This window comes from Pungitius pungitius, chromosome 12 (assembly GCF_949316345.1).
Source record: "Pungitius pungitius chromosome 12, fPunPun2.1, whole genome shotgun sequence".
In the NCBI taxonomy this organism is placed as follows: Eukaryota; Metazoa; Chordata; class Actinopteri; order Perciformes; family Gasterosteidae; genus Pungitius; species Pungitius pungitius.
In genome coordinates, this window is record NC_084911.1 from 7492805 (window position 1) to 7519839 (window position 27035).

Genomic DNA, 27035 nt, shown 5'->3' on the forward strand with positions numbered 1-27035 from the left:
ACAGTTCCTTTGCATTCACCTATCACTACTCAAATATTTGCAGAGGGCGTACAGTCCTGCACCAACTCCGGTTCACTCAGAAGAGGTTAAGAAATAGGAGCCGACTCAGGTCTAAAACAACATCAGTTTTTATTTGGCAAAACCTGTGTGATACAGAATACTGTACAAAGGCATTGGGGAGTTATTGTAAAGCCACTGAGCAGCGAACCTGCAACACATGCAAAACTACAGTGTACGAGAAGCAAGAGCATAATGTCATTTAGAAACAAATATGGTTTGATTGTCATCTAGCCTGAATAAAGGATTGAGAAAAATAATAAATATACCAATTTACCACAACATCACTGAATTCCTGAAATCTATTATTTAGAAACAACAAATTGTTTCTAAACCTATTCATGGCTGGAAAATTTGCTGAATTAGATACTTAGATGACCTATAAGTGAACTTAAAGGAGAGGACTTTAAACTTCTAAAGAGGTAGCTGATACAAATCAATTGTTTTGCTACCTTTAAAAATAGCTTTAAATACGAATACTAAATAATAACTGGCAGAATTGATTTAGAAGCATAAATAAAAATTGACAATCTTCGATCAGATAATGGCAACGAACTGCCATAAAGAAATTAACTGAGCTTTTCAGTGCATGAAAGCCATTTTCAGTGGTTGATAATTAAGAAAGGAGCATGGCATTACAGTAGTTGTAGAGGGCACATTTCAATGCAATTGTTGATTAAGGAACAAATCTACTGAACTCTATCAGTAAATTATAGTTGAGCCAATGAGTGTCAGTAATTAAAAATGTATGTAGTCGACAGTAACATTCGAAGATAAGGCTGCTGTTCATCTTTAAAATAAAAAGCAAACACCCCGGCATCTCTGTGATGCTCGACTAGTGATTAGTGCTTAGAAGTAAACAGCTTTGCACTCATGACCTAAAACAAAAAAGGGGCACAAGAAGAACTTTAGCTGGTTCGGTACAATGACAACAATGTCTGTCCATGACATTTGAATCTATCCAAAAATAACAACATATTATATCATCTCCAGAGTTCCCCCGCTCTGTGTGGCACTATAAACAGCGCAGCAAATCGTCACCACACAACTTACAACATTATGAAGTAAGACCACATCAGTGCAGCCAAATTAAATGCAAACACGTCCTGCACAGGGTTGAAGGGAATGCAGAGAACAGAGTTGTGGATGAAGTCGTTGGCACACGTTTATTAAAAAAAAAAAAAGCAAACTCCCCTGTCGGACTTCAATAAGCTGGAGGCTGGTACTCTCCCGGCTGCTCCTGGTTGTTGGAGAAAGGCGACTGCTGGTATCCCGTCGGCCCGCTGCTGCTGGCGTACGGAGACGGCGGGTATGGCGTGCTCTGGTCGTTGGCGGGGTCCCTGTACCCCTGGTCGAAGTCGCTGACGCCCTCGAGGTACCTTCCGAGCGCAAAGTAAAACGACAGACCCTGTCGGGAGGAGATCAGAGTTACAAAAAGGGGGGGGAGCTTCTACCGCCACCCGGCCTGCTCAGTCGGCTGGCATCGTCTGGCTTTGTTAGTCGAACGCGGGTCACACTGACGAACGGCTCACCCAAGTGGCGATGGAGAAGAAAGAGAAGGTCACGACGGCTCGGGCAGCGTCCTGGGGGATGGCAATTGTGGCGGTGGTTTTGGACCACTGGTTGGCCAGCAGACAGGCGCAGACGAACCACAGGAACGTCCAAGCCCCTGCAACCCCGCCCCAGATGAAGGAAGATAAATAGTGAGGATTAAAAAAAAAAAAAGAAAAAAAGACAGATTTAACCTCAACCAGGCCGCACGGCCTCCCTGTATTCTGCGAGTAGCAGTCTTACAGTGAAACGTGACGCTCACCTGAGAAGATCAAATCTCCCATAACAATAAGTTTTCTCTCCTTGGCATTGCTAATCTGTGGGAAGTAGGCATCCAGTATGAGGAAGACGACACAAGCCAGGAAGGCCAGGACTCCGATCCCGACCCCGTAGTTGCAGGCGCTGTCATTCTCGTTGAACATGCATTTGGTTTCATCTCCCGTCACAGAGTTAATGTAGCCTTCTCCTGTGATGGTGGCAAAGACCACGATGGAGAACACCTGCGAAGGAGGGACACGCAGGGTTAACAACAGGAGGTGGTGGTGAGGCAAATATTTCAGTTCAAGCAGCTGCAGGCGCCTCGTGACTCCCATCACATGATTTCCATCAGCTGCCACCATATCAAAAATAAAATATAACTCAAACATCTGTCGATTTTCTGTCGGTTTTGGCCGGACAATAGAATTCTTAAAAAGGTGTCCCCAGGGTGGAAAATAATCCAATAAGCTCCTTCTCCACATTCATATTTAGGGTTATCGGAGTGATATTTTAGGGCTGATGGGTGCAGATCAGGGTGCTCACACCGTGGGAATCTGACACATCTAGACTCAAAACAAGTTGAAGAATCCCACAGTTCGGGCTGCTGAATGTGAAAAGAGCAACAACTCAAATCACACATTTAAATTTAATCAAATATATTATTTTAATGGTTATTCATTTTCGCGTTGTTTTAAATGCTCTGGTTGACATATGCGAGGTTTGACACTACACGTTTTCAACTTTCAACGTTTTTTTATTTATCCGCAATGTTGCGCATACACAGCTGCGTAGGAAACGGCACCGCTGGACGAGTTTACGCTCTTCATCCAGGCAGTTTGTGGTCATTCGTTGAGTCTTCATTACTCGTTATTCGTAGCAGCGACACGGGACACGACACGTGCCACACAGGGTCGTCCGGCATCAGGTGGGGGAAACCGGCAGCTCGGTAACGTGACACGGCACTGGACATGCTAGGCTAACGTTAGCCGATATCAACAAGTGCTACAACGGGGTTACGTTACCGTTAAGTTGTGTGACATTTTACACCTTTTTTAGTTTTTTTTGGTAACTTTATTTAAGACTCCAACCGTGCCCGGTGTCTGTCGGCTCACGTAGCCGAGAAGCAGCATCGCTGACCGACTGGTGTCGACCCCCCCCCCCCGCGGCTCACATCTGTTACCACAACACGGTCGGCTAACGCGCATGCTAACGCGTTTCCGTGGAGTCACTCACCCAGCTCAGGCAGCGCAAAATGGTTTGAGGCTGTTTCACGAAAGTCACCGCGTCGAAAGCACCGCCAGCCAGCGAGGCCCCGTAAGCACTGCCCTGCATTTTGTTTCTGGTCAACCCCCCCCCCCGAAGCAACTTTGTTATAGAAGATTTAAAGATTAGCGGGAGAAGTCGTCCCTGTCAAAGTTGTGACAGTTTCGTTTTGTCAGAGCGGCTTCCTGAAAAACTTTTTCTGCCGCTGACGTGTTCAAGTGCTCCTCGTAAAATGCGGTCTCCAATCTGAGTGACAACAATCCATGCCCTAAAAAAGACATGTAAATGGCGTAAGGGAGTTTTGTTTTGTAACTGTAGAAGGCAGAAGTGACTTTGTGTGGACGAGGCACGAGCCAACTCGCTGACAGAAACATCTTTCAACATAAACATGTATTTTTACAAGGAGCAAAGGTTCATATCATAAACGTCGTTGGGATTTGGCCAAATGCAACGGCCCGGACATGAGATTCAACGCAGAAACCCAACAAAGGAAGCCCTACGGGTGGAAAATGAGAACTTGCTTCTAACTGTATGCTTACAACGAGTTCTTCCAATTTGATTGACTGAAGATTGACGCGATGTTGCAGTTCTTCAATGTGACCCCCAGAGGGCCTGCTACTCAGACTTCACCTCCACTTTTCATCGAAAGATGCGCACTTCCATGTTGGTACTTCCTTCGAACTTTTTGCAATGAGTATTATATTTCAGATACATGTATACTTTGTATTTATTTATTTGATTATTTTCTATGTCCAGATGACCCACCATACAACAAATGTGCCATGTTTAATAAGGCTGCAGGAATATAGCTTGTCACCTACAGGCACAGCTGTTTGCTGAGGGAAAGAGAAAGAGAAAGAGAGAGAGAGAGAGAGAGAGAGAGGGGAGGGGGGGGAGTCTGCATGATGTGTACCTACAATTAGTCAAGAATAGACCATAGTCAACCTTCACCCTGTTCTCTGGTTGATCGCATCTGATGCTGGGAGCTGTGTGTTTGCAGTACAGCGATCATTCGAGGACCATGGCATACGGAGGCGACATTTGTCAAATTGATTCTGACTCTGACTTTGAGTGAGTTGTCTTTGTGTTACGTATAAGCTTTTGGTTTTACTGTGCTATTTTTAATTTAATGCTTACTGTACGGAGGGTTGTTTGGACCGAATGCTTTGGGTCATCATGGTTCCTCTCCCATAGGAACATGGGGGACAGTGAACCAGGTCACGACTCCTTCCAGCTCTTTGCAGAGCCAGCTGCCGGCACCCAGAGGTGCCCTGAAACCCTACAGATGGATGTTTTTAGGGACTTTACCGGCGCAGATGCAGAACGTCAGCCATTTTCTGCCAGTGGCCCCATCAGAGGCGAGCCCTTCGACGGCGGGCAGCCCAGGGCTCTGCAGAGGCATCGCTGGTCGGCCGCCACCTTAAAGGTCCTCTCCGCGATGCCCAGTCGCGCTGCTGGTGAGATGAAGCCTTCGTACGGCTATCGGTCGACAAAGTTGATGTAAACTGACTCCGCTTTTTATCCCCACACGTATGAGCGGCGCCGCAGCAGTTTCGCGGCGACACCAGGCCTCGCCCTGTGCCACCTCGCGCCCCCCTGGAACCATCCCAAGTGACCTGGAACCGGCAGATGTGGAGGAAATAACTTCTGAGGGGAAACAGAAAATGCCACAGTTCCCGGAGAACACCGAGAAGCAGCAGCTGGTCCTCCACCTCCGAGGCCTCCCGCCGGGCGAGGCCATGCGCAGGCTGCGGGCCGCGGCGCTCAGCCTGGCCGATAAGAAGGACGTCAGGTACATGCGGCCCAGGAAAAACATCCATAATGTTGTGCGAACAAACCGAGCGCCGCGGTGACCGTTGGGCCCGTCTGTCCTCAGGCGACTTGCTTTCAGCGATGCGGCCCCGAGTTCCCGCAACAGCAGAAGTGTGTCGTGCCACTGTCGTCTACGTGTGCACATGAGCAGGGTGAGTGCACACTGTGTGCTACACACGTGTTTGCGGGTAGAAGTCCTTCAATCAAAGTTTTCCGTTTTTCTCCCCCCCCCCCCCCCCCAGACTTGGGGTCATTGCCTCTCCGGCTGCCTCCACGGCCTCACGTCCCTCCAGTTGTGGCATTCGCCCATGAAGAGACTGAGCGGGCGCTTCGGGACCGGGGTGCTCTCCTACTTCCTGTTTCTACGGACCCTCCTGCTCTTCAACCTCCTCCTCTTTGTCATCTTAGGCCTGTTCCTGGTCCTCCCTCAAGCCGCCAACCCTCCTCCTCACGTTTCCCACCGGCACCCTTTCACGGGCCTCGAGCTCCTCACGGGGATGGTGAGGTGCCGGTCGGCCCATGCGGGAGCGTTCCCGTGGCGCTCTCTTGACTCAAGGGTTGTCTGTCTCGCAGGGCTATTTCATCAACCAGAGCGTGATGTTTTACGGCTACTACACCAACGGCGGGCTCCAAACCTGCCGTCCCGGGTCCCCGGGTGTCCCGGGCTGTGAAACCGACAGGCCCCAGTACAGCATACCCGCGGCCTACTTCTTCACCATCGTCGTCTCCTTCCTCATCATCTGCATCATCCTCGTGTACAGGTTGGGCAACAAGTTAACTACTTCCAAATGACGACTTGTGGCTGTGTATTTCATAGCAATGTGTTCCCCCCCCCCCCCCCCCCCCCGGCCCCCGCAGCGTGTCCAAGTCCTTTGGGCGAAATTTTCAGGTCCTCGCGTCTAACGGAAACTGGACTGTAAAGGTTTTCTGCTCCTGGGACTTTAAAGTCAGCAAAGAGACGCCCGTCAAGCTGCAGTCTGAGAAAATCTGCACACAGCTCAAGGTAGACGTTGGATATTCAGACTCATATGTCGTACACCAAACGCTTACTTCTTTAAAAGCAGTATTCTTACACTGTGTGTGTTGACACTATCTCTGTTGTTTTGCACAGGAAGCTGCATGTAACCTTTTTTTTTTCAAAGGTTGGTCATTCACTAGGAGGCTAAATAATGCCATTTTGTTGGAAAGGAAGGCTTTTCAAATATATATCTATAATATATATATTATAATATGTATATTATTGAATATCTTATTCATAAAACAGCGGAGTGGGGCTGGACCTAACAAACCGCTGCTTTTCCCACAGGAGCTGCTGTCGGAGGTGATCCGTGGGGAAAATGAAAAGAGCCGCACGCAGCGACTGCGCCACCTGATCGTGCACCTGACGACGTGGGCGACATGTCTGGGAAGCATCTCTCTCGGCGTCGTGGTAGTCCACCATCTGTCAGAGGTGAGGAGGAACTACGCAACAGATGTGCATCTTTTTTTTTCGCGCACATCTGAGCATCTACGGCCCGTGTGACTTTTTTCTCAAGAATAGCTTACCACAAAACTGGCCGTGATAGAGAAGCCCTTTCTCACCGCAGTTACTTCTTCTTCTCCTTTTACCTTCCTGGAAGATGCTTTGCACATTTCGTTAGGGTCTGCTGCTGCTTTACAAAACTGCCGAACCACCGCAAAAGATTGACTTGGATATACTGACACATACTAACACAGTTTTCCAAAGTTTTTCTAACCCACAGCTTTAGCGTTAGCGTACTAACCCATAGCATATATTTTATTATACTTTTATTTTTATCTTATTGCTGCACAATAAGAAATGTCCAACATATTATGGCAATAATTGTTTCCTGATCTTCAGAGAAATCCTACAACTCATGCTTCAGTGCCCTCTTTAATCAATTGTTGAAAATACAGTTTCATAAAGCCTTATCAAAAAACAGGAAGCGCAGTTTTCTTTCCAGATGTTTTTCACGATTTCTTGTACAAATGATATACGCATGTTTAACTTTTACCAAAAACTGCCAGCCACCCAGATACATTGTTGAACGCAAGATGCTCCTCTTAGCATTTCAGAACAGTCAGTCGGGCATTTGGAAAAGCAAATGTTATGAGGTGTTGATCTCCTCACGATCTGTCCATTCCTTCAGACTGCCATTAAGCAGCGCTCTTTCAAAGAAGCCCAGCTGATGCTCTTGTCTGCAGCGGTGTCCGGCTTCAACCTTTTACTCCCCAGCTTCTTCAACCTGTGTGCTTGGGTGGAGAATCATGACTCGCCCAGCGTACGCGTCTATGTCTCCATCTTCAGGTGAGAAGAAGGACTGTGCAAAAATTAAAAAGCACAATCAACCACAGAGATAAGAAACCAAGGCTTAAGCATGAATAAGAAGCAAAATATTTTTAAAAATATGTCTATAATGTACATATTGCACATTAACTATGGTAAATACATTTTCTCTTTTCTGGCTTTTACGTTGGAAAGAAACAAAAAAGCCCATACAAAAGAAGTCCCAATTATATTAATTTTCTTTGCATATACTTACAAACATATTCTATTTCATTTAACTTTGTTGTTTGAATCTGGAGGCTCCAATGCATACAATAAGTAAATAAATATGAAAGCTTTAATTGCACCTTCAAAGTCTTATTGTAATTGGAAGCTATACTTTAACTTGATGCTGTTGTTTCTTTTTTTTTTTTTTTTCAAATGGGCATTTTCCCAATTCCTTCCTCAGAAACCTCCTGTTGAAGGTCAGCATTGTTGGAGTGCTGTGTTTTCGCTGGCTTGGGAGAATTGCCTTGGAACCAGAAAAGTATGGTTTAGAGGTAACAAACTTCCTTGTGTTTAAACTTCCCGTTAAGTGACTCTGAATTGTGCAGCGTTCCTCATTCCTTGAGTACAGTACTTTTCTCAGACCGCTTCCTCCGAAAAAGAAAAAAAAAGCCTGATCCCGGATTTGTTGTGATCTTTACGTCACCGTTTCCTCAGTGTTGGGAGACCTTTGTGGGGCAAGACCTGTATCGCTTGCTGTTGATGGACTTTTTCTTCACTCTGCTCTACAGTCTTTCAGGAGAGTTCCTTTGGAGGCAAGTTGGTCCTCCTTCCATAAACCGTGTAACTTGATTCCCTTGTTTACTGTTGATAAAATAGCTCTCTGATTGTTAAATCATTTCCCCCTTTAGGCTTTTTTCCACGAAAATTCTAAAGAGGGAAAGGATGCCAGTGTTTGACATCGCTCGTAATGTGCTTGAACTCATATACGGACAAACCCTTACCTGGTAATAACACCTTTTAAGGCCCAACACGTACTCCACCACAACAAGAAGCACATTAAACCTTGACGGCCCTTCACTTCTTCCCAGGCTCGGGATGCTGTTTGCCCCACTGCTTCCAGGGGTCCAGATCATAAAATTGTTTTTGTTATTTTGCACGAAGAAGGTCGGTACAGAATGTCTTGTTCCTTAACGTCGCACTTACCCTTAACTTGCCTGAACTTGAAATTCTTCCTTTTTTTTCTTCTTCTTTCCAGACCAGTCTGATGCTCAACTGTCAGGTGTCCAGAAAGCCCTGGAGGGCCAGTCAGATGACAACGGTGTTCATCTCGCTGTTGTGCTTCCCCTCGTTTCTCGGAGCTGCTGTGTCCGTCGGTTACGTCATTTGGAAGTGAGTACAAGAGAGGAGAATGAGGGGCTCAACGAGTGAGGAGAACGTTGCATGAAGTACCACGGCACTGTTGGTTCTCCTCTTAACATTTGAATAGTTAAATGTAGAAGGAACCTGGCTAAGCTTCCAGTACTCACGGGTACAAGCGGCCGAAATGGGTTTCCTCAGGAGAGTGGCTGGCGTCTCCCTCAGAGATCGGGTGAGAAGCTCAGCCATTCGCGAGGAGCTCGGAGTAAAGCCGCTGCTCCTTTGCGTTGAAAGGAGCCAGTTGAGGTGGTTTGGGCATCTGGTAAAGGATGCCCCCTTCCAGGCACGTCCGGCTGGGAAGAGGCCCCAAGGAAGACCCATGACTAGGTGGAGAGATTATATCTCTGCACTGGCCTGGGAACGCCTTGGGATCCCCCAGTCAGAGCTGGTAGATGTGGCCATGGTAAAGGGAAGTCTGGAGGCCCCCTGCTGGAGCTGTTGCCCCCGTGACCCGACCCCGGATAAGCGGCTGTAGATGAGATGAGATGAGATGGCTAAGCTCCACTTTAAATGTACTGTGAGGGTGCTATTGTACAAACACTTATGGACCTGCGCGTGTCTTCCAAATCCCTCCGTTGGGTGTCTTCAGGATTAAACCCTCGTCGAGGTGCGGCCCTTTCAGGAATCTGACCACGATGTTTCAGTCGGGGATGATGCGGGACCAGCAGCTGGAGAACAGCCACCCGATCCTGTCTTGGCTCAACTGGGCCTACAACGCTCTGCTGGAGAAGCCACTGTTCTTATTCCTGGTCGCTGGGGTCTTTCTGTAAGTGGTGACCAGCTGAAATTAGCATTCTAATGGGTTTGTTTATTGATCCTTTTTTTGTGATTTTGTGCAATGTTTATGCTTTTTGTTTTTCAGATTGGTGATATACATTCGCACTCAAGTTGTTGATGGCCAAATAAGAATCATCAGGCGGTTAGAAAAACAAATTGAAAATGTAAGCATGTGGCGTTATTAAAATGTTCATAATGACCATCCAAACACGCTGATGTTTGGCATAATACTGAGGCTGATGGGAACATATTTTGTCAAAACTACTTCTGCATGTTGCTGAAATGCAGGGATCCCAAACTAATTATAATTACTAAACATAATAATCATAATTCCTCCTGAGTGGAACACAAATGTTGATCCAGTATCAGGATCTAGATTGAGACTAAGCATCAATTATGTTCTGGTAGCGCTGCAGGAAAAAGAGATATTTGTACCAAATTTCCCAGCAATCTATCCAGTAGTTGTTAATTGTTAATGGTAGTCATAAAAACAATCTATTAATGTCTGTAACACATGTTGTGGAAATCCATCAAATAGCTGATTGGTAATTTGGTAGAATGTCTAAATCTTGTATATTTTCTATTTTTACAGGAAGGTAAAGACAAAGAGTTCCTCATCGCCAATTTGCAAGCCATTTATGAACGGAGTGGCCTGGATTCCCCTCATTGATAATGTGGGCAGAGTCACCACTGTAACCTCTCTGTGGTCGGAACACAACTTCACTGTTTGCCGTCTTGTGAATGACCTCATTTCTGATCTAAAAAGGCTTTCTGTGTGAACACTATCTTCCATGTGCTGTGTTTTCGTCTTCATTTCTCTCCCCATTCTGTGGCTGAACAGAGCAAAGGCTCTAGCATCGCAAGGATATGATGTAATCGGGGATGTGGCGCTGGGCTGCAGCAGACGGCTGAGAACAAACGTGAAAGCAAAACCATTAACCGTAATAATGTTCAGTGTTCTATTCAAATCCAGGCCATTTTCACAGTATTATTGATATATTTATACATAGAGCTCCCTTACATATGTCAGGATATGTTTTTGTATCTGTCGTTTTCTCATTCTGTCTATATGAAAATTATTCTGCATTGTATACATGTTACGTCATGTACTATGTTAAAGGCTTGGTTATATTTGTTATTGCTCTATAACCCATATTGCACCTTCTTCCAGCTAAATGGAAAATAATGCCGCCATATGATATAGCTGAATATTTTTTTTAAAACGAGACACATCAACACCATGCAAAACATTTCTTCTGTGTTATTTAAAAAACAACAACTAATAAACGGGTAGTGAGATACAGAAAAGTATTTTGGCAGCGTCTTGTGAATTGTGTTCAGTTTTGTTTTATCAAAAGAGGGTTACAAGATCTTTTAAACATGTTCCACTGCAGGTACCCTCAAATCACTCTGTATGGCACTTTGTATCCTCACACCACAGAGGGGAAACCACAGCGTGCATGTACGGGATGTCATACTTAGAATTTAGAAGTACTTAGAAGTACTCAAGTCAACAATTGCCTGGTAAAATATTTTGGCACACATGGTTGTTAGTTGGGGAAATTCCAGACTAGCAGTTTAAGTTTCGGATTAATGCCAAACATGCAGAGGAGGATATATAAACCCGTGGGTTTATTTTATCAAAAACTTTGAGTTGATCTTTTTGGAAGTGCATCTCAGTCCAGATCTGTGGTAAGTTTCCTTCCTGTCTTGATTTCATCACTTTGAATCCCTTTTGTAAATTATCAATGTACTTGTTTCGGAATAATTTTGAACCTAATTTCAAATTCTGAATGTACTAATATATCAATAATTTGGAACTTAAATTCAAATAGTTTCATAATGATTTCATAATTCTTATTTTTTCATTATCTTGTAATGACTTTAGTATCTTCCAGATTTCAAATCTCATTTTCCCTGCAGTTATTATGGACGTTAATACAAAAAGGAAAAGTGTGTTTATCAGTCTTCCAAAGAAACACATGGCTGCTTTGGCAAAAGACTATGAACTGGTAAACAATTTCTCTCATTTAAATACTGTCAACATGACTTTTTGATCTATAAAGCTATAATATGGCATGTTCATCATTTTGTATCATTTAACCATGCCATGGGTTGGTCATAAAAGACCTGAACCCCTGCGTTAATGCAGATTATGTGCAAGCTTACTTTACAGAATGGGGAGTTGTCACAATGTGTAAGGTAAACACTGACACAAGTCATGCTTCTATTGAATACATCCTTGAATAAATTATGAAGACATATATTTTGTAATTGAATTATGCAAATTCCTTATATGTTGTCTTGCATCCCAGGTGCAGAAGATCCAATGAGAGCAAGATAAAGCAAAGGCCTATGTGAGGTTTTCTTCAGAGGATGAAGCTGACCGAGCAGAGTGGGCCGGTCCCCACTACATGGGAGGCGATGTGGAAGTGAGATGAGTTGTCACTCCAAAGGTATATTTTATCTTCTCTCCTATCAAGGCAGTTGGTTGCCTTTTGGCTGGATAAAAAATAAAATAGTTGATTGGCAGTATTTGGCTTTAAGTGTAGATTTGTTGTCTTTGTCTCCATTGAATGACGGAAACGGAAGGATTCAGATGAGGAGATCTCCCAAGCCCTTCTCGGAACTCGCTCAAAGCGTACAATGGGCTTGGGCTACTTACTGGAAGATGCTCAGTGGTTGGACGATGAGGAGGAGGAATAAGTGAATACTCTACAACTTTTCCTTTATAAGCTTGAAATCATAAATGTATGTGCAATGATTTTAAGGACTATAAACTAATGTGGCTGATGAAAAAATCGTCAAGCTGCTATGAAATATTCTGAAGCGTCAAAAACATGTGTGTGAAAAACACAGGAATATAAAATGTCGTAATTTATGTAAGAAACCAAAATGTTATTTTATCTGTTTAGCCTAATTGTGAGTTGCTGTAATGGAAATTATTCTTTTTGTTATAATGTGTGATTTTTCATGAATAAAGTTTTATCATTTTCTATGTGTGTATGTCAAAATGAAGATCTATCAAAGAAAATTTTTAAGAAAACAGTTTCAATATAATTGTCTAAAGTTGTAAAACGATCACAAAACAAAGTAAATCAAATAATTCATTATTATTTCATCGCTCTTCGTCTATGGAGGGCGTTTCTATGGAAGCCCATTTCCGCCACAAAAAAAAAAAAAAGAAGGGTTAGAAAGTCGAAATTATGACTTAAAAAGTCGAAATTATGACTTAAGAAAGTCGAAATTATGACTTAAGAAAGTCGAAATTATGACTTAAGATATGCGCATGCGCAGCTTCCGTGACGCGGTCACAACGTCGCTGGTTTTGCAATGTATACGCTATCCTTTGTGATGTTGATTCATACACGGAAATTAATACTGTTAGTAATCAGCGATGTGTTTTCTGTATTCCTCAAAGGGGGATGACGTTACAGCAACATCAACATAGCTACTGGTTTTTGAACCTACTGGTTTGGCTACGCGTGCGTGTTTGTTTTGCCCCGACAGCGGCAGATGTTGTCTGCCTCGGTCACCTGATCCGTCACACATTCGCAAACATATTGCTGAAAATGTTCAAAATGCATCCCATATCCAATGCAGCGATTACGATTGTATAAGTGAGCACTACATCACTGCCACGTATAAAGAAATACAGAACATACAAGAACATACATTTATTAAAAGATCGCCGCAACCTGGATTCGACCCATGCAGTCGAGCAAAACAGAAACACTTTATAAGACAGCGGCGCTACGCCGTCGGCCAACCGAGCTCTCCGGTGCCGCTGCTGATTTCAATACGTCTTATAAAGTTGCACATCGTCAGTGGCAAGAAAACCTTTTGGTTCAGGGTGAGCCAAGACAACTGGTTTGGTGGCGTATCATGGAACACATGCAAACATGTGTATCGATACTTTATTCGCGAGGCTGCAGCCTGGAACCACCGAAACATTTGGACATAAGAGGATTTTATGTTCAGACGGTCATACAGTGACGTGCATCACAGACATTTAAGAAAGTAATTCAAGAAAACATATATTAATGAAAGATCGCCACAACCTGGATTCGAACCATGTCGAGCAAAATAACAACATATCCAGGACGGATGCCTTACGCCATCGGCTACTGCAGCTTAGAGGCTTTACGATTGTTTTTTGTACTTGTCAAATAATTGCACATAGTCAGTGGCTAGAAAAACGTTTGACCTTTGGAAGCTGCGCATGCGCATATCTTAAGTCATAATAATTTCGACTTTTTAAGTCATAATTTCGACTTTTTAAGTCATAATTTCGACTTTCTTAAGTCATAATTTCGACTTTCTTAAGTCATAATTTCGACTTTCTCACCCTTCTTTTTTTTTGTGTGTGGCGGAAATGGGCTTCCATACGTTTCAAATGACGTCAGAGATCAACGACCAATCGCTACGCAGAGCGCGAAGTTCCTCTCGCGGCGTCCAAAAACATGGCGGAGACAGACGCAGAAATCGGATTCAAAAAGGTAGGACTACGCTGTTTTTATTAGATTTGTTTACACGTACTCGGTTCCCCCCCTCTGCGTTGTTCAATAAGGACGAATATATATTTTCTTGGAGGCTGAGTTGTTGTTGTTTACACGAAATATTCACGGCGAGGCTGTTTACACATTAACATGATTCGGTCCATCAGGCGATTCAACTTCAGACCTAACTTTAGATATTACTCAGCCAATTGACAATACACGTGTGCCGAATGGAAATACGGTTCACAATAGCAAAAATAAAAGGGCACTCTCTCGCCTATTGCGGGATAAAACTAACGTCAGGTACGTTCACACATTAAATGATCGTCCTTTCCGAAGGCAGTTTAGTTCGAGGAAGTCACGGATAACGCAACCTTTCAAAATAAACGCAGTGATGTTCTTTATACTCACAAAAAACAGTTTAAAGACTTTGCCCTCTCTTGATTTTCCAATTTTTTGTCCTCACCAAAACTTTTCTACTTTTTTACTTTATTTATTTCGCCTCATTGATAAACAATGTCTGTTGAATGTATATCACATAAATAACAGGTTGCAGTGACGTTCTCTATTCTGCTCATTTACAGGAAACAGTAAGCAAACTATTGTCTAGTTTCTTCAAGGAGGACAAAACCCGAAGTGGGTTAAATGGACATTGACTCTATAGGTAACACATCTCAACCTGTCCAAACCGTTTCATTTGGCTAAACACACGTCCTTCTGTTGCAGTAAGTGCTGATGCTGTGCTGCTCATGACAGAGATGCTAAAAATATTTGTCCAAGGTAAGGGGTCGTCCGCTCTGTGCCGTCGCACACGGATTGCGTCACGATAAAACCCTCCGTGTGTTTTCTCATTTTACAGAGGCTGCTGTGAGATCACAAAAACAAGCCGAGTCTGAAGACTGCGACCAAGTGGACATTGAGCACTTTGAAAAAATTCTGCCTCAGCTGGTGCGTAGCTCGGCATAGTTTGGGTTTTACTAGTTCTTTCAAAATCCATCAATTGTGATCATAAGGCTGCTATAGTTTCTGGTGTGGTCTATAGTTCTTGCTCAGACCAGCAAGCATTTGCAGAATCTGGTTATTATTCTTATTTGGCTCCTGAATTCAGCTTAGTTTCAGCCTGGGTATTTAATGATGATCTGTGCTACTGATATGCATTATTTTACTTGCTGCCTGTATTACAGCATATCATAATAACAAGTATTTGATCACTGGCATTCTAATATTCTAGTTTATATTATATTGCTGATATGGTTCATGTAGCATTAGATCAATTATAATAATGATAAATAAGTTAAATCCATGTATCCTCTAGAATCCCATCCTGAAAATGCTTGTAGTTTGCTTGTTGATTATAACGCGGGTGAAACAAAGAACTCTTTTCATACAAGACGTCATCAATGCTCAAAACATTTCTATTACTCACTGCCTTTCATCCATCTTCCATTGCAGCTGCTGGACTTCTAGCACAAGCGATGCCACAAGATGGAGCCAGAGTGTTGCCCGCATGTTGCTGCTCAAATCCTTCACTTTAAATAGCAAAATGTTTAATTTAGTCTGAATAATTTGCCATTTCTTTATTGTTGGAATGCTAGATGACATTAAAAATTCTCATCCTGTATGTTTTTCCAGTTGTGTGATTTATAGCTGTCGCACACCTCCAAGCCTCCACCAAGGCCCACCTGTGCTGCCCTGTGCAACAACAGGTGCTTCCAGCGTGCATAGTGCCCTTCATCAAAGCCTCCTGGAGCAGTTGGAAGCAATTAGAGTAATAAGGGGAGCAGCCAGTCCCTTAGATGATGACAAGTGCCAGGAAAAAAAAGGAGTACCCCCCTCCGGCCACTTTGAAGTTCCCTTTTGCTGTCTTGCGATGTTTAGTTAGAGGTGGTGGGGGGGGGGGGGGGGGGGGGGGGCGGCAAAGGGGACCTCTGGCACAGGGGGGGGTTGAATGGGAGTGCGTGCACGAGAGTGCACGTTTTAGCCAAACATAGCAGGAGACCACACGCGTAGATATTCTGTTTGGAAGGAAACATAACAAAACACATTGGAACACGGTCCAAGAAGAGAAGGGTGTAATTCTGAAGGTAAATAAACAAAAGAGCTTTCTCTCCTCTCACCGCAGCAGGGGGGGGGGAAGTCAGGCCTACAGCGGAGAGGGTAATGTGGGGTGCCTCAGATGGTTTTCCACCAGCGGTGTATTTGACCAACATGTCTTGATAGTGAGTCAGCATAGCTGCAGGACACCTCACACTATTTGTTTGTGTGGCTTGTGACTCACTACGCTTTACAAATGCTGCTCACAGGCAGCTGGAGGCCACCTTGGCTGAAATCAAGCCTCCGGGCCCCCATAGGTGCTCAAGGACACAGCAACCTGGAATTTGACCCGGCACCCTTTTAGTAGGGCCCAGGCTGGATTTGTGCTTCCCTGGAGAAACTTCCACAGCAGGCCGTCATGAGTTCGGTTGAGTGAAGTTTATTTTCATGGTGCCGTGAGGACCAGGTTAATAATACATTTTTACAGCAACGATTCCCGGCCTTGTTGTTGTTGTTTTGAGTAATACAGTAAACTGGATCTACGGCTTTGATGCATGTTCACTCTGCTGAAATGATTTCTTACTAAATGTGAAGGAATAGTTTATCCTATTAACAATGCAAAACATTCATTTTAAAATAGTGAATTAAATGTATGCAGGCTTTGGGAAATGAAATGTATCTCCTGCTGTAAATGAAAACAATTCCTCTTCCGTCTTGCTCTTCTCCACAATTTGAGTCGATGGAAGGTCTCTGTCCTGGTGAAGAAGTGCACTACTGTGCAACTTTCCTCCCGATGCATTATAGTGGAACAAATTACATCTGAAGGCCGTATTATTAAACATGCGAAAGCAGTTAGGACAAGAATGGGGAGGGGCGTTGAAGAAAGTAATGAGTTAAAGCCTTTCTTGATCATACTTTAAAGGCGGGGAGTGTCGACAGCGAGCCCAGACGCTCTGGAGAAGCTCTGGAGTGAGAAGCTTTTCCCAGGAGAAACAGACTGATCCGTCTCCAGCCCTCTGGCTGCTCTTTGGACAGCGCTCATCAACACCCGTACTGATTTTATAGATGCGCCTAGCAAATGTCGGGATGGTTCATTCGTTATGAAATAAAACTACAGCCAGGTCTATATTCTGTGGTTACCTTTCCCTAATACAAATATAGAAGGGAGCTTACCACAGTGATAAGGCGTTGTGGCAGCTGTAATCCTGGTTCAGGGTGACAAGTGTCAGCTCTTAAGCGTCCCTGTGAAGGATTATGTCAGATTTCACTCATTTATTAACCACTCAGTACTCTGATCTTTTTTTTCCCCATCAGAATGTCACAGTTTCTTGCATCATCCCAACTTTCTGTCATCCGTCGAAGCTCCTTTCTTCTCTCTCTCTCAAACAAGAGTCACGTCTAGGACAAGTGATCATCAAACATGCGTTTTCCCGCCTGCTGGTTATTCTGAAACGGCAGCAACAACATGTAAGCAGGAAAAATATAAAGTGCACGAGCTACATCAAAGTGTGTGGGCTCGTATGGTGCATTAAACTTCTCCTACAGTAAATGTGTGCATCAAACATGCATACATTTGAAATATTTGATGTCTGTAAAAGACAAACAACAAAAATAAATGTACAATTCTTGCAAAAACCAGAGAAGACAGGTGTCATCTGCCAGCTGTTTTTACCTCACCACATTTCGTTGTACATGTTTGTGAGTTCTTATGTAACAAATATTTGACGGCATGCATCTGCTCTCAGATGTGTGCGCATGTATGTGCTCGCATGCATGTTATGCTTGATCTGGGGCTGCGATGCATTAGTGCCGAGGATACAAGAGGCCCTTGTGGCCCCCTTATGGGCACGGAGCTGTCTAACCATGAAGGAATGCTGCAGGGGACACGGAGCAAATACATTCCTCTTAGATGCTCCACACGCAACTCACGCACACCGGAAAAGTTACAAACATTTACATATCCGTAAAAAAAAAACAAAAAAAAAACAAACGAAGCGTTGCGGCTGCACATCAGTGCTTCAGAAGGTTTGCGTGCGTGTAGAGAATGCAAACACAGATGCAGCATCTCGGTACGTACTGCGGCGACTTGCAGGTTTCCTGCAGGCCCCGGGGGCCTCTGTGAGGGTCCTGGGGTCCTGAGCTAAGCTTTGTTAGGGAGCCACGGGGCCCACGCCGGGCACGATTAGAACATACCTGGGAGTTTGAGCCACTTGGGCGCTCTGCTGGGATCACCCCTAAATGATCGTGGCACTTGGCTGTTAGTCTTCGGGTCGGAGATGGGCTGCCACTGTGTATCGGCCCGGGGCTTTTGTAGCCGCGGGGGGGCGGAAAGGATTCTTCCGGAACCATTGAGGTGGATGATAAGGTCAAAGACCTTCGCATGCAGCTCAAGGGAGGAAAAGAGACGTACAATTAGGCCCGCAGCTGGGTTATTTCTGGAGCCCTGTACTACCACCTCAGCTACAGTACCCTCCTCTTCCACCCCAACTCCCCCTCATCTCCCCATCTCCACCTCCATCCTGTGGAGGCCGACACAGCCAGAGCATACGCAACAACAGCACAGTAATCCCCTTACGTAACACTGCACAATCTCAACCAAACAAGGCCGCTCAATTATTTTTGGAAGCGTCTAAAAATAAAGAAGCAATTTGGCTGAGGTGACGTCAAAAGCACTGTGTGTGCGTTTGTGGGTTCGAGGGGGGGAGTCGACCTCAAACGAGCCGCCAAGAGCGACTGGACCGGAGGTCAGCGGAGCACTCTATTTTTAGGTCCCATCAAAAGCAGTGGTGTAAAATTAGTCAGGCCTCGGACCCTCGCGGGATCCGTCAGTCACGCTTAGAGAAGCCGTGAACTTGAAGGTCACGCACTCAGCGAGATGAAAGGGCCGAGGTTTGATGATATTTAAAAAGGAGCAAGTAATGACCAAAATCTCTTTAACTGGTGGCAGGGTGCACAGTGTGAGGCTGACCCTGGTTAGACTTGTTCAGGGACTTAATCAGAAGACACGTGAAGCCCTCTGCGATGGGCTAATATTAACTGCAATAACAGCGCACATGCTGTTTTTGGACAAAAGTGGTGCAGGGGGGGCAAAAGGTTGCTCGATTTTGATGTAAGGTTTTGTCAATGAGTGTCCATCAGTTTGAGTTTTTCGGCAGAGGTTCAGCAACAGATCTGTCTCGCTCAGTGTATGTAGATGAAACAAATACAAAGCCGGAAGGAGGCTTGCGTAAACAACGGTTTAGGGTACTGGGTCAAATTAAGTCTGGCTTCCAAATTCCCTCCACAAGTCCAGAGGCCAGCATGTGGACTGTCTGTCTTCACATTGGTCGGGGGCACCGGAACTCTAAATTAGCCCTGGTGAGTCAACGGGACAGCTTTCATGTAGTCAAGGCATCATGTCAGGTTGCAGGAGAGGTCAGGATGTTCGGGTCAGAGGTCAGGATGCAGTGTTGGTCCTCGTCTTTAACAGCTTCCCGTCGGCTGTGTTGTGCAAACCTGAGCGGTAATCCCTTGTGATGCAGGTTCAAAGCGAAGGGATTGCCTCACCCTTTGGTACAGGTATGGGACTCATCACTCCACTTGTACTTGGTCGGTCCACCACTTTGATCCAGGATGAACTATCTCGCTAACTAACGGATGGGTCGAAGTGACTTTTGGTGCAAATGTTTTTATGTTTCAGAGTGGTTTTTGAGTTGAGAAATCTGGTACAAACGTTAATGCCGGGGTCAACCCTTGGACTTTCAGTGACCTCTTCGCTCTTCATCTCTCACTATCACCATTCAAAGACATGCCAAACTAACGTCACTCTTCGGCTGTATTTGGTGGTAATTAGCATGCTAACATGCTAACCTCAAATGTTAAGCATGGTAAACATTATACCTGCTGAACGTTTGCCATAATAGTGTTGGACTTAACGCTGTACACTGGCCGTAGCACTTATACGTACTGTACTCATAATGGCACTTTTCTATAATATGTTTCAAAACTTCTTATTTGATGAAAATTGTACTTTCTTGTTACTTGTTCTTCTGAGTTTGTATCTCTATGTGGAAATGCACCTATAGTAAGACGCTTTGGATAAAAGCGTCTGCTAAATGACATATCATGTATAATGTAATCTAATCTAATGGCCCAAACATGATCGGATGACTTTGATAATGTAATGCAGCAGTAGTAAACATAATAGATCAAACCAGGTCGTCTTTGTGACCCTGTGAATAAATTAACTTGAAATCTAAGACCTGTTGCAGTTGACTGTCACCATCTATTGGGCAGACATTTCTTCAAACAAATCCTGGACCACAACCTTTCAGATGTCAGCGTCTGCCTTTAATAATTGATTTGATCTTTGACATGAATGTTTTGTATCAAAAACTTGCTCCGATGATCCTGCTTGCCCTCAGACTTTGAAAGTGCACCTGTTTCTGCACATGGATTGCTGGAGGGAAGGTGAAACTTCAGGGTCACCAGGAGACACAGCAGGGTGCTCCGCAGCAAGGTGTCTTTTTTTCTAGAAGAGCCAATTCGGGCTCTTTTCGTTTCTCTGGCATGCAAACAGGACGACATCAAACTGGAAATAAACCAAAGCTGATGGAAACACGCTGGTCTGGAAGAGCAGAGTTAATGGGACACAGAGTTACACATCACACAACTGGAGCTCGGATGGTGAATGGTCAATGCTTTAGCGGACTGTCGGCTCCGTCTGCGATTTTTTTCTCTTTCTAAGAATTGCTTATGATCAAATGTAGAAAAAGAGGGAGCCAGCACAAGAACATCTCTGACCTTTGGAGAAACCTAAAATGTTCTACCTTAATCCGACCGAGAGCAGAAGGCGATACGTTTCCAGACATAAAATGTAAGCTGTTCTCCAAAAACAGCAAAAGAGCAGATCCACTCACAAAGAGCTGTAATTTAAAAAAAGCCTCTCCTAGAAAAACAACAATAAATTTGAAGGGGCTTCAAAGGGCCCGCTGGCACTCTAACTTTTCTGTACATAAAACAAAGCGCTGGTATTTTCTCAAACCACTCAATCGCTCAGCCTGCAATGAAACACACCGAGGGAGAGATGTAGCAGGCAACTCCTCTGACTCAATGTGCAGAAGCTTTTATGGTAGCTGACTTAAAGCCCGTTGGCTAAACCAGTTATTCTCTTTTGTCTTCACCTGTTCTTATCTTTTTCCCTTTTTTGTCTTCATATGTTGATCTTATCCATTACACATTTAGTGTCCCGGCATGGTCTGGATCGGCCTTTTGGGGTGCAAGATTTTCTGCAGGGTGGGTGCCTAATTCGGGCTGATTTTCCGTCGTATATGAAAGCATCGGAAGGACTCACATGGTGGAAGCACGACCATCTACTGCGACCAGATAGCCCAGTGCTGCAGTGGGACGTTGCATTGATACACTACACCGGCTGAGGAGCTTCATCCGTGGGAGGGCAACATCCTGCATCCTGATTCTGTCAAGAGGCAAAGCCGTGACTGAGCACCCACAGAGAAAAGGCCAGGTGTCCCCCCCTGTTACGCCTCCATTTCCTCCCATCCAGCACTGATCCTGCAAACTAATAGCACCAGGGAGCTGCCACCCATGGAACGGAAACCAGGATCACTGAGCTGCGGAGATAGGTGGGAGTGAAGACTTAGTTGACTTACAATCGCTCCCTGACCGGGGGGGAACTCAGACATACATTCACAAGGAACAAAACAAGCGACTTAGTGCGACATTTCTATGCATGAGGTGCCCTGCGTGATATCATCACTGTGAGGATCCAAACACACGACCACAGCGTGTAATCCACTGATCCTCCCGTTTGGCAACTGGATAAAAATTTTACCAAGATGCATAGCAGCGGCAGTAGTGACAATTTTGCTCAAATGTGCTTTTGATTAAGGTCTCTAACGTGAGCTGCTGGTTTCTATTTTCTGGTCTGGATGAAAACCCTTCCTAAAAGAAGAAAAAAAAACTCTCAAAAGAGACATGGTTCAGAGCGATGGTATGAAATGCATCAACTACAAAAGAAATGATCCACTGAGCAATTACTGATAGAAAGATATGACTTTACTCGATCATCTGTTGAACACACATTTGGCACAAAACACTACGGCCGCGAGTTATTATTGATGAAAATTAAATATTCACTCACCGTAACCACGGAGACAAGCATCGCATGTTGACCCGACCTAAAGCGACGTTATCTTAATCCCACATCCAAAATCATTTAAACTCTGTCACTCAAAGCCAGAACGTATAAAAATTGATTTACATTACATATGAATTAATTCTCCACTTGTTTTCTTTTGTATTTTTCCCAAAAATTCAGAATCAGAATCCGAACCATTTATTTGCCGCGGAGGTTGGACATAAAAGAAATTTTTAATGGCCGGTGCTACATACATTGGACAATATGAACATTTACACAGTGCAAGAAATATGGATGATTTTCTCAAAAACGTTCTGGTGAGGCACCGACGATCAATTACTGTTTTCTCATCAAAATGAGGTGTTTCTGCCCCAGGAGAATGTAGATCTCCATCACACTGAGGTCATGGGAAAGGTTTGCACACTTTTTTTTTCATCAATGGGCAAAGCCAGGGTGTAGAGCTGCTGACCCAAGTGGAGAAAGCACAGAACGTAACATGCCCTTTGCTATTGAGGTTATGATACCTTTTGATTTGCTGACCGCAGCCATAGCTCCTTCTTTCTTTGCTGGAGAAATGTTCTCACAATATGAAAAGGAAGCTCAGATGCTCGGCAACGATGTAAAAACACCGGCCATCGGAGCAATTTTATTCTTCGTTACGTCTCAGCCGCCGGGAGGGGAAGCACAGCTCAGCTGAGTAAACTACTTAATTCTATCTTATATAGCTGCAGACATGAACTTTGTAATGCAGAAACCTCAAAATGTGGTAATGATAGAGATAGACAAACATAGCCATGTTCGATTGGCAGACTTCCTTTTGTTATTTCGCTGTGTGTTTGAAGTCTAGAGAGAGTGAAATCTTAGCAAACTCACTTATGGCTCTGCACTTTCTCTGAATAAAGAAACTGGCGATAAAATCAGCTGGACAGGTTTCACAGAGGAGTGCGCTTTGACAGCAGACTATGCGACTACCAAATACTGCACAGGCAGTCGGGGCCTTGTCTTCCCTTGAAATCTCTTGTTGTCCTCTCAAACCAGCTGTGCTGAACCTGTCCGCAGCCAGATAAGCCCTGGGTCTTTTTCCCCGTGCCGCCTGCAAATATGTTCTAATCCCTCTCCGGTGAAACCGCTGGGACAGATGTTAAAGTTGCATCCCCAAAACGACGATGAAGTACACATGGATGCTTCACAGACTGTTTACACTGCCTTCATTCATCTGTGCTGTGACGGTACCCAATTGGATCCATTTGCCACAACGGCTCCGGTGGTTTACATAGCCGAGCCCCTCCGGCATGTGGAGGCCATGTTCCTATCCCTCTGCTTGTTTTCGGGGCTGCTCGCAAGCAAATAAATAGAAAAGTGAAGATGTATGTCCTCGAGTGATCCACAGAGGAGCTGGCCCGGCGGGTTCTGCTTCTAAACAGAATCTGATGACTGTTCACAACGTTGCGCTTTGATCCGCTAATTATAGTGGGAAAACAACCTGGCGAACAAAAGCGCTCCGAACAGTTCGACTGCATTACCTGGATTTTCCACCTTGACAACTGGGTGAAACAGTCCAAGACATAAATGTGGAGGTCCAGCAGGTGAAGCTCTTTGTTCTACACCATTTTTCAAGTAAAACGTTTATACAACTATGATCCTGACGACATGCCTTGGTAATATCAAGACTTTAAAATGCTAATAACCTGCAGAACACAACATTTACTTTTCTTTTGAAAGGATATATGATTAAAAAAAAGGTGTTTATTTGTGTTTCTGGCTGGCAGGTGAAGTAGCAGCCCAACATTCACTCTTATTTAGCTCGGCTTTTGCTCTACCAACTCCACCGAGTAAAAATATTTGGCTCTTTATCTGCTTAATGCTCGCTTCACCGGGTCTGTCTAATATGTGGTGTCAAGCAGGAGGTGTACAGTGGGTTTTTAGAGATTCTTTGACTTAAAACAGCTGCCTGCCGGGGCTGATACAACGAGAGGAGAGCTGTGAGACAACAAATCTCTGTGTTTCATCACAACAAACGGCCCCTTTTATCACGCTCTTGCTGCAATGTTTTCACTTAAAAAGATTAATTACAGACACGTTGTTGCTTTGCTTGCTCAAATGCTGAATAACAGGTCAAACAGGGCGACGGCTTAGACAAAGCCTATCTTTCCTCCAATGGAAAAGAAAACGTTCAATTACTGTTTAGCTGTTATTTTCATCTTTGTTCTCCCCAAAGGCATTAATATCTGCACCTTGGTGATGCCTTTAATTGCCATTTAGCATTAGCCTGCCTGGACAATAAAGCCCAGGCTGAGGGGATGTTGTCAGGTTTAATGAGGTATTTGGTGAAAGAGGGCTGCTGTGTCGGCTCCACCAAAGGCTGCTCGCTGAATTCACCTCCATTGGACCAGAGTGGTCCCCCCCCATGCATCAGTAGCCCTGGCTGTGCCTGGCTAGGCGGGCAGAAAGCACAGAGTGGAAGAGGTTGTTACTGCAGCGCAACAGCAGCTTGTCGTTGTTCAAATCACCTGAACGCAAATAGTCAAACGTGGGCCTTTTTAACCCACTGTTTGGCATAAACACTGAGAACATACAGTGCCCTCAAAGGCGAGGACAAGCGTGGCCACAAATCGACACTCGCGGGAGACGAGCGCAACGGGGAACAGAGCAACAAAAAAAAAAGAAAGAAACCCAACGACAAGTGTGAACTCCTGGCCCGTTTTTTTAAGAGGGTACATGGTTCACAGCCTCACATGGAGTCTTCCGCCTACAAAACCCATTGCAGTTACTTTGATTCTTTATTCCTCCCGCTACCCCCTCCTGACCCCCCACCACCTCATCCTTAAATCCAGCTGATGGAGGCTCTTTTGTCCACCAGTACCCAGGCAACAACATCAAAGGGCTTGCGGGTGTAAATGCAGAGTGCCTTAAAAACGTAGAAATAAAGAAGCCCCAGAGGGGATGGGAGATGTTCACAACAGCACCCCAGAGAGGGAAGGAGAAAGACCTACTATGTACTGGAGGAAATAATGAAACAGAGAGAAGGGAGATGAATAAAAGGCTGAAGAAATAACGAAAAGCAAAACGCCGCAACTTTGTCAGTCCGTGAGACGTTCATCATCATTTACTGAGCACACAAAGGTGTGGGCCGGGTCATTCTTGATTTATGGACAACAATAAACAAATGAGAAACAATGACTTTGAATGAGACCATTATGATACTTCCTTTGTGCTGGATCATCAAAGCCCATTAGGGGACAGTGAAAGGCCTTCCATTGTCGTTCACGACTACTTCCTCATTCACCGACAGCTGCATTGCACACTTGATGGATGGTCGTGCGAGACAATGTCATGCTTTTGAACTGAATGCTTTGATCTCCCACTGGATGCCCTTGAAGCCTCAACAACGGCTGATATGTTAACAGCCGGTCTGGTTAGTCTGTGTCATTCCTCCACTCACTGGCCTGCCAGTCAGAGACGCGAGAGGAAGGGGTTGGTGGGAAGGGAAGATTAAAGCCTTTAAAAAAAAAAAAATCGCTGTCCCCATGTGGGACTCCTGTAGAGTCACGCTCGGCGTGGCGGCGTGCCTTGTCTCGTACCCTGAGTGTCCGCCAGTGACCCGCTGACTCCAGAGCCTGGCACCGGGTCTCCAGCCAGCACACAGCAAACCCTCCATTCAGCAGGATGGAGGAAACAACTGCACCAGGCCCACGGCTTGTAATTAAAAGTCCTCGGCCCCAAAGAGCACAGCATCGCCGACTTAATGGTAGGCTTCCATCTGAGGCATTGGTTTAATACTTACTCTGTTTTCCCATCAGATAGTGTTGTGGACAGAGGAGGAAGTCGGCACTACAAAGAACACATGTGTCCCATCCAGGATTATAGGTTCACTCTTCCCTCAGTAGCTTAATTGCTGGATCGGTCAGATCAAAATCACTTCATCAAGATCAAGGCCACTGTTTTCCTCTTGTCTCGATACTCGCGCAATAACTCAACGAAAGAAACAACGAAGGAACTGGGGGGGGTGAAAGAGTCCAGAAGTCGCAGAGCAAAGATGAATGTAGTTCATGTTTAGAGAGCATGTTGTGTGATTAGGGAAAGCCCACATCAAACATTGTGGCTAAGAAGAACCAGCAGTTGAAAAACAAGATACTTCTTCTGTGTGGAGCAATACGAGAGACGGGAGAAGCTGTTGTTCAGAAGACGGACCAGCCCACACTCACCCGCCTTTCTGTCTCTCCGGACCTACGGGGGAAACAAGGGACATCGCGGGACAACTTTAAAGTCATCAAGAGTAAGAGAAAGGATGAGCTGCACTTTGATTCAAGGTAGCGAAACACAACAGGTTGTGAACCTCAGTTCTCTGTTTAACTTGGGTTTACTCCCAACAACCGATAAACCTTGCATCGTGTCAGATGTCCAACTTCAAACTGTTGGTGGATGGAAAAGGAAACCCACAAAGTTGATACAATTACATTATTTTGCATAGAGTGTGAAAACATATATTTCCAGTAACCTTTTTGGCATAACATCTCTGTACATTTGGACAAAAAACGCCCGGGGCTCTCGCGGGGTCTGTCATCTGTCAGCGAAAAACGCTGGATGAAAAGGATGGAGAACACCCCCTTTTCCCACGGAGAGAACGTCTCTGGACAAAAGAACAGCAATATTGTGGCCACATGTGTGAGCTTGTTTACTTACGCTTGCCTTTTAACTGCAGGAATGTCAGGATTTAAACCACAACATAACAGACTAAATTATTAGCATGTTACCGCTCTACACACTTGTCAAACCGACATCAATGAGCCTGCTGGTGGATTAACATACGGACGTCTCATGGCGTCTCTCTCATGGCGTCCCAGCACACTAACACGCTCACAGAGGAACACATTGGACTCCCCAAACTCTAAGGTAAAGAGATGGAAGGTTTATTTCCCCCAAAAAATCCTAATCATGGAAATCTTCCCTTTAAACA

General features: G+C 44.7%; 3 protein-coding genes across 3 annotated transcripts; 2 read left to right on the forward strand and 1 right to left on the reverse strand.

Moving 5' to 3' along the window:
• Positions 1-112: 112 nt before the first annotated feature.
• syngr2a (synaptogyrin 2a) lies at positions 113-3340 on the reverse strand. The gene is made up of 4 exons (XM_037476981.2): positions 3100-3340; positions 1871-2108; positions 1590-1726; positions 113-1465 (listed from the first exon to the last, which is right to left on the reverse strand). Exons 1-4 carry the CDS (start codon positions 3196-3198, stop codon positions 1262-1264), a joined length of 678 nt encoding a protein of 225 aa, XP_037332878.2. The 5' UTR covers positions 3199-3340; the 3' UTR covers positions 113-1261.
• LOC119220755 (transmembrane channel-like protein 6) lies at positions 3231-10892 on the forward strand. The gene is made up of 18 exons (XM_037476980.2): positions 3231-3792; positions 4130-4200; positions 4324-4586; positions 4678-4921; positions 5006-5093; positions 5184-5441; positions 5515-5702; positions 5800-5944; positions 6248-6391; positions 7092-7249; positions 7677-7767; positions 7931-8028; positions 8125-8220; positions 8305-8380; positions 8472-8605; positions 9222-9398; positions 9495-9573; positions 10002-10892. The coding sequence occupies exons 2-18, from the start codon at positions 4151-4153 to the stop codon at positions 10077-10079; spliced, it is 2367 nt and encodes a 788-aa protein (XP_037332877.2). The 5' UTR covers positions 3231-3792; positions 4130-4150; the 3' UTR covers positions 10080-10892.
• A 2917-nt stretch (positions 10893-13809) lies between these two features.
• On the forward strand, positions 13810-15525 carry cenpx (centromere protein X). The gene is made up of 5 exons (XM_037456765.2): positions 13810-13908; positions 14493-14544; positions 14635-14688; positions 14768-14856; positions 15361-15525. Exons 1-5 carry the CDS (start codon positions 13873-13875, stop codon positions 15373-15375), a joined length of 246 nt encoding a protein of 81 aa, XP_037312662.1. The 5' UTR covers positions 13810-13872; the 3' UTR covers positions 15376-15525.
• Positions 15526-27035: the final 11510 nt, after the last annotated feature.

Coding starts and splice junctions, on each gene's coding strand:
- syngr2a (XM_037476981.2), bottom strand. CDS start 3,198: ATGCAGGGCAGTGCTTACGGGGCCTCGCTGGCTGGCGGTGCTTTCGAC. Junction 1,727..1,870: donor GGGAGATTTGATCTTCTCAG/GTGAGCGTCACG, acceptor GCGGGGTTGCAG/GGGCTTGGACGTTCCTGTGG. Junction 1,466..1,589: donor TCTTCTCCATCGCCACTTGG/GTGAGCCGTTCG, acceptor TCCTCCCGACAG/GGTCTGTCGTTTTACTTTGC.
- LOC119220755 (XM_037476980.2), top strand. CDS start 4,151: ATGGCATACGGAGGCGACATTTGTCAAATTGATTCTGACTCTGACTTT. Junction 5,094..5,183: donor TACGTGTGCACATGAGCAGG/GTGAGTGCACAC, acceptor CCCCCCCCCCAG/ACTTGGGGTCATTGCCTCTC. Junction 8,029..8,124: donor TCAGGAGAGTTCCTTTGGAG/GCAAGTTGGTCC, acceptor TTCCCCCTTTAG/GCTTTTTTCCACGAAAATTC.
- cenpx (XM_037456765.2), top strand. CDS start 13,873: ATGGCGGAGACAGACGCAGAAATCGGATTCAAAAAG. Junction 13,909..14,492: donor CAGAAATCGGATTCAAAAAG/GTAGGACTACGC, acceptor GCTCATTTACAG/GAAACAGTAAGCAAACTATT. Junction 14,689..14,767: donor GCTAAAAATATTTGTCCAAG/GTAAGGGGTCGT, acceptor CTCATTTTACAG/AGGCTGCTGTGAGATCACAA.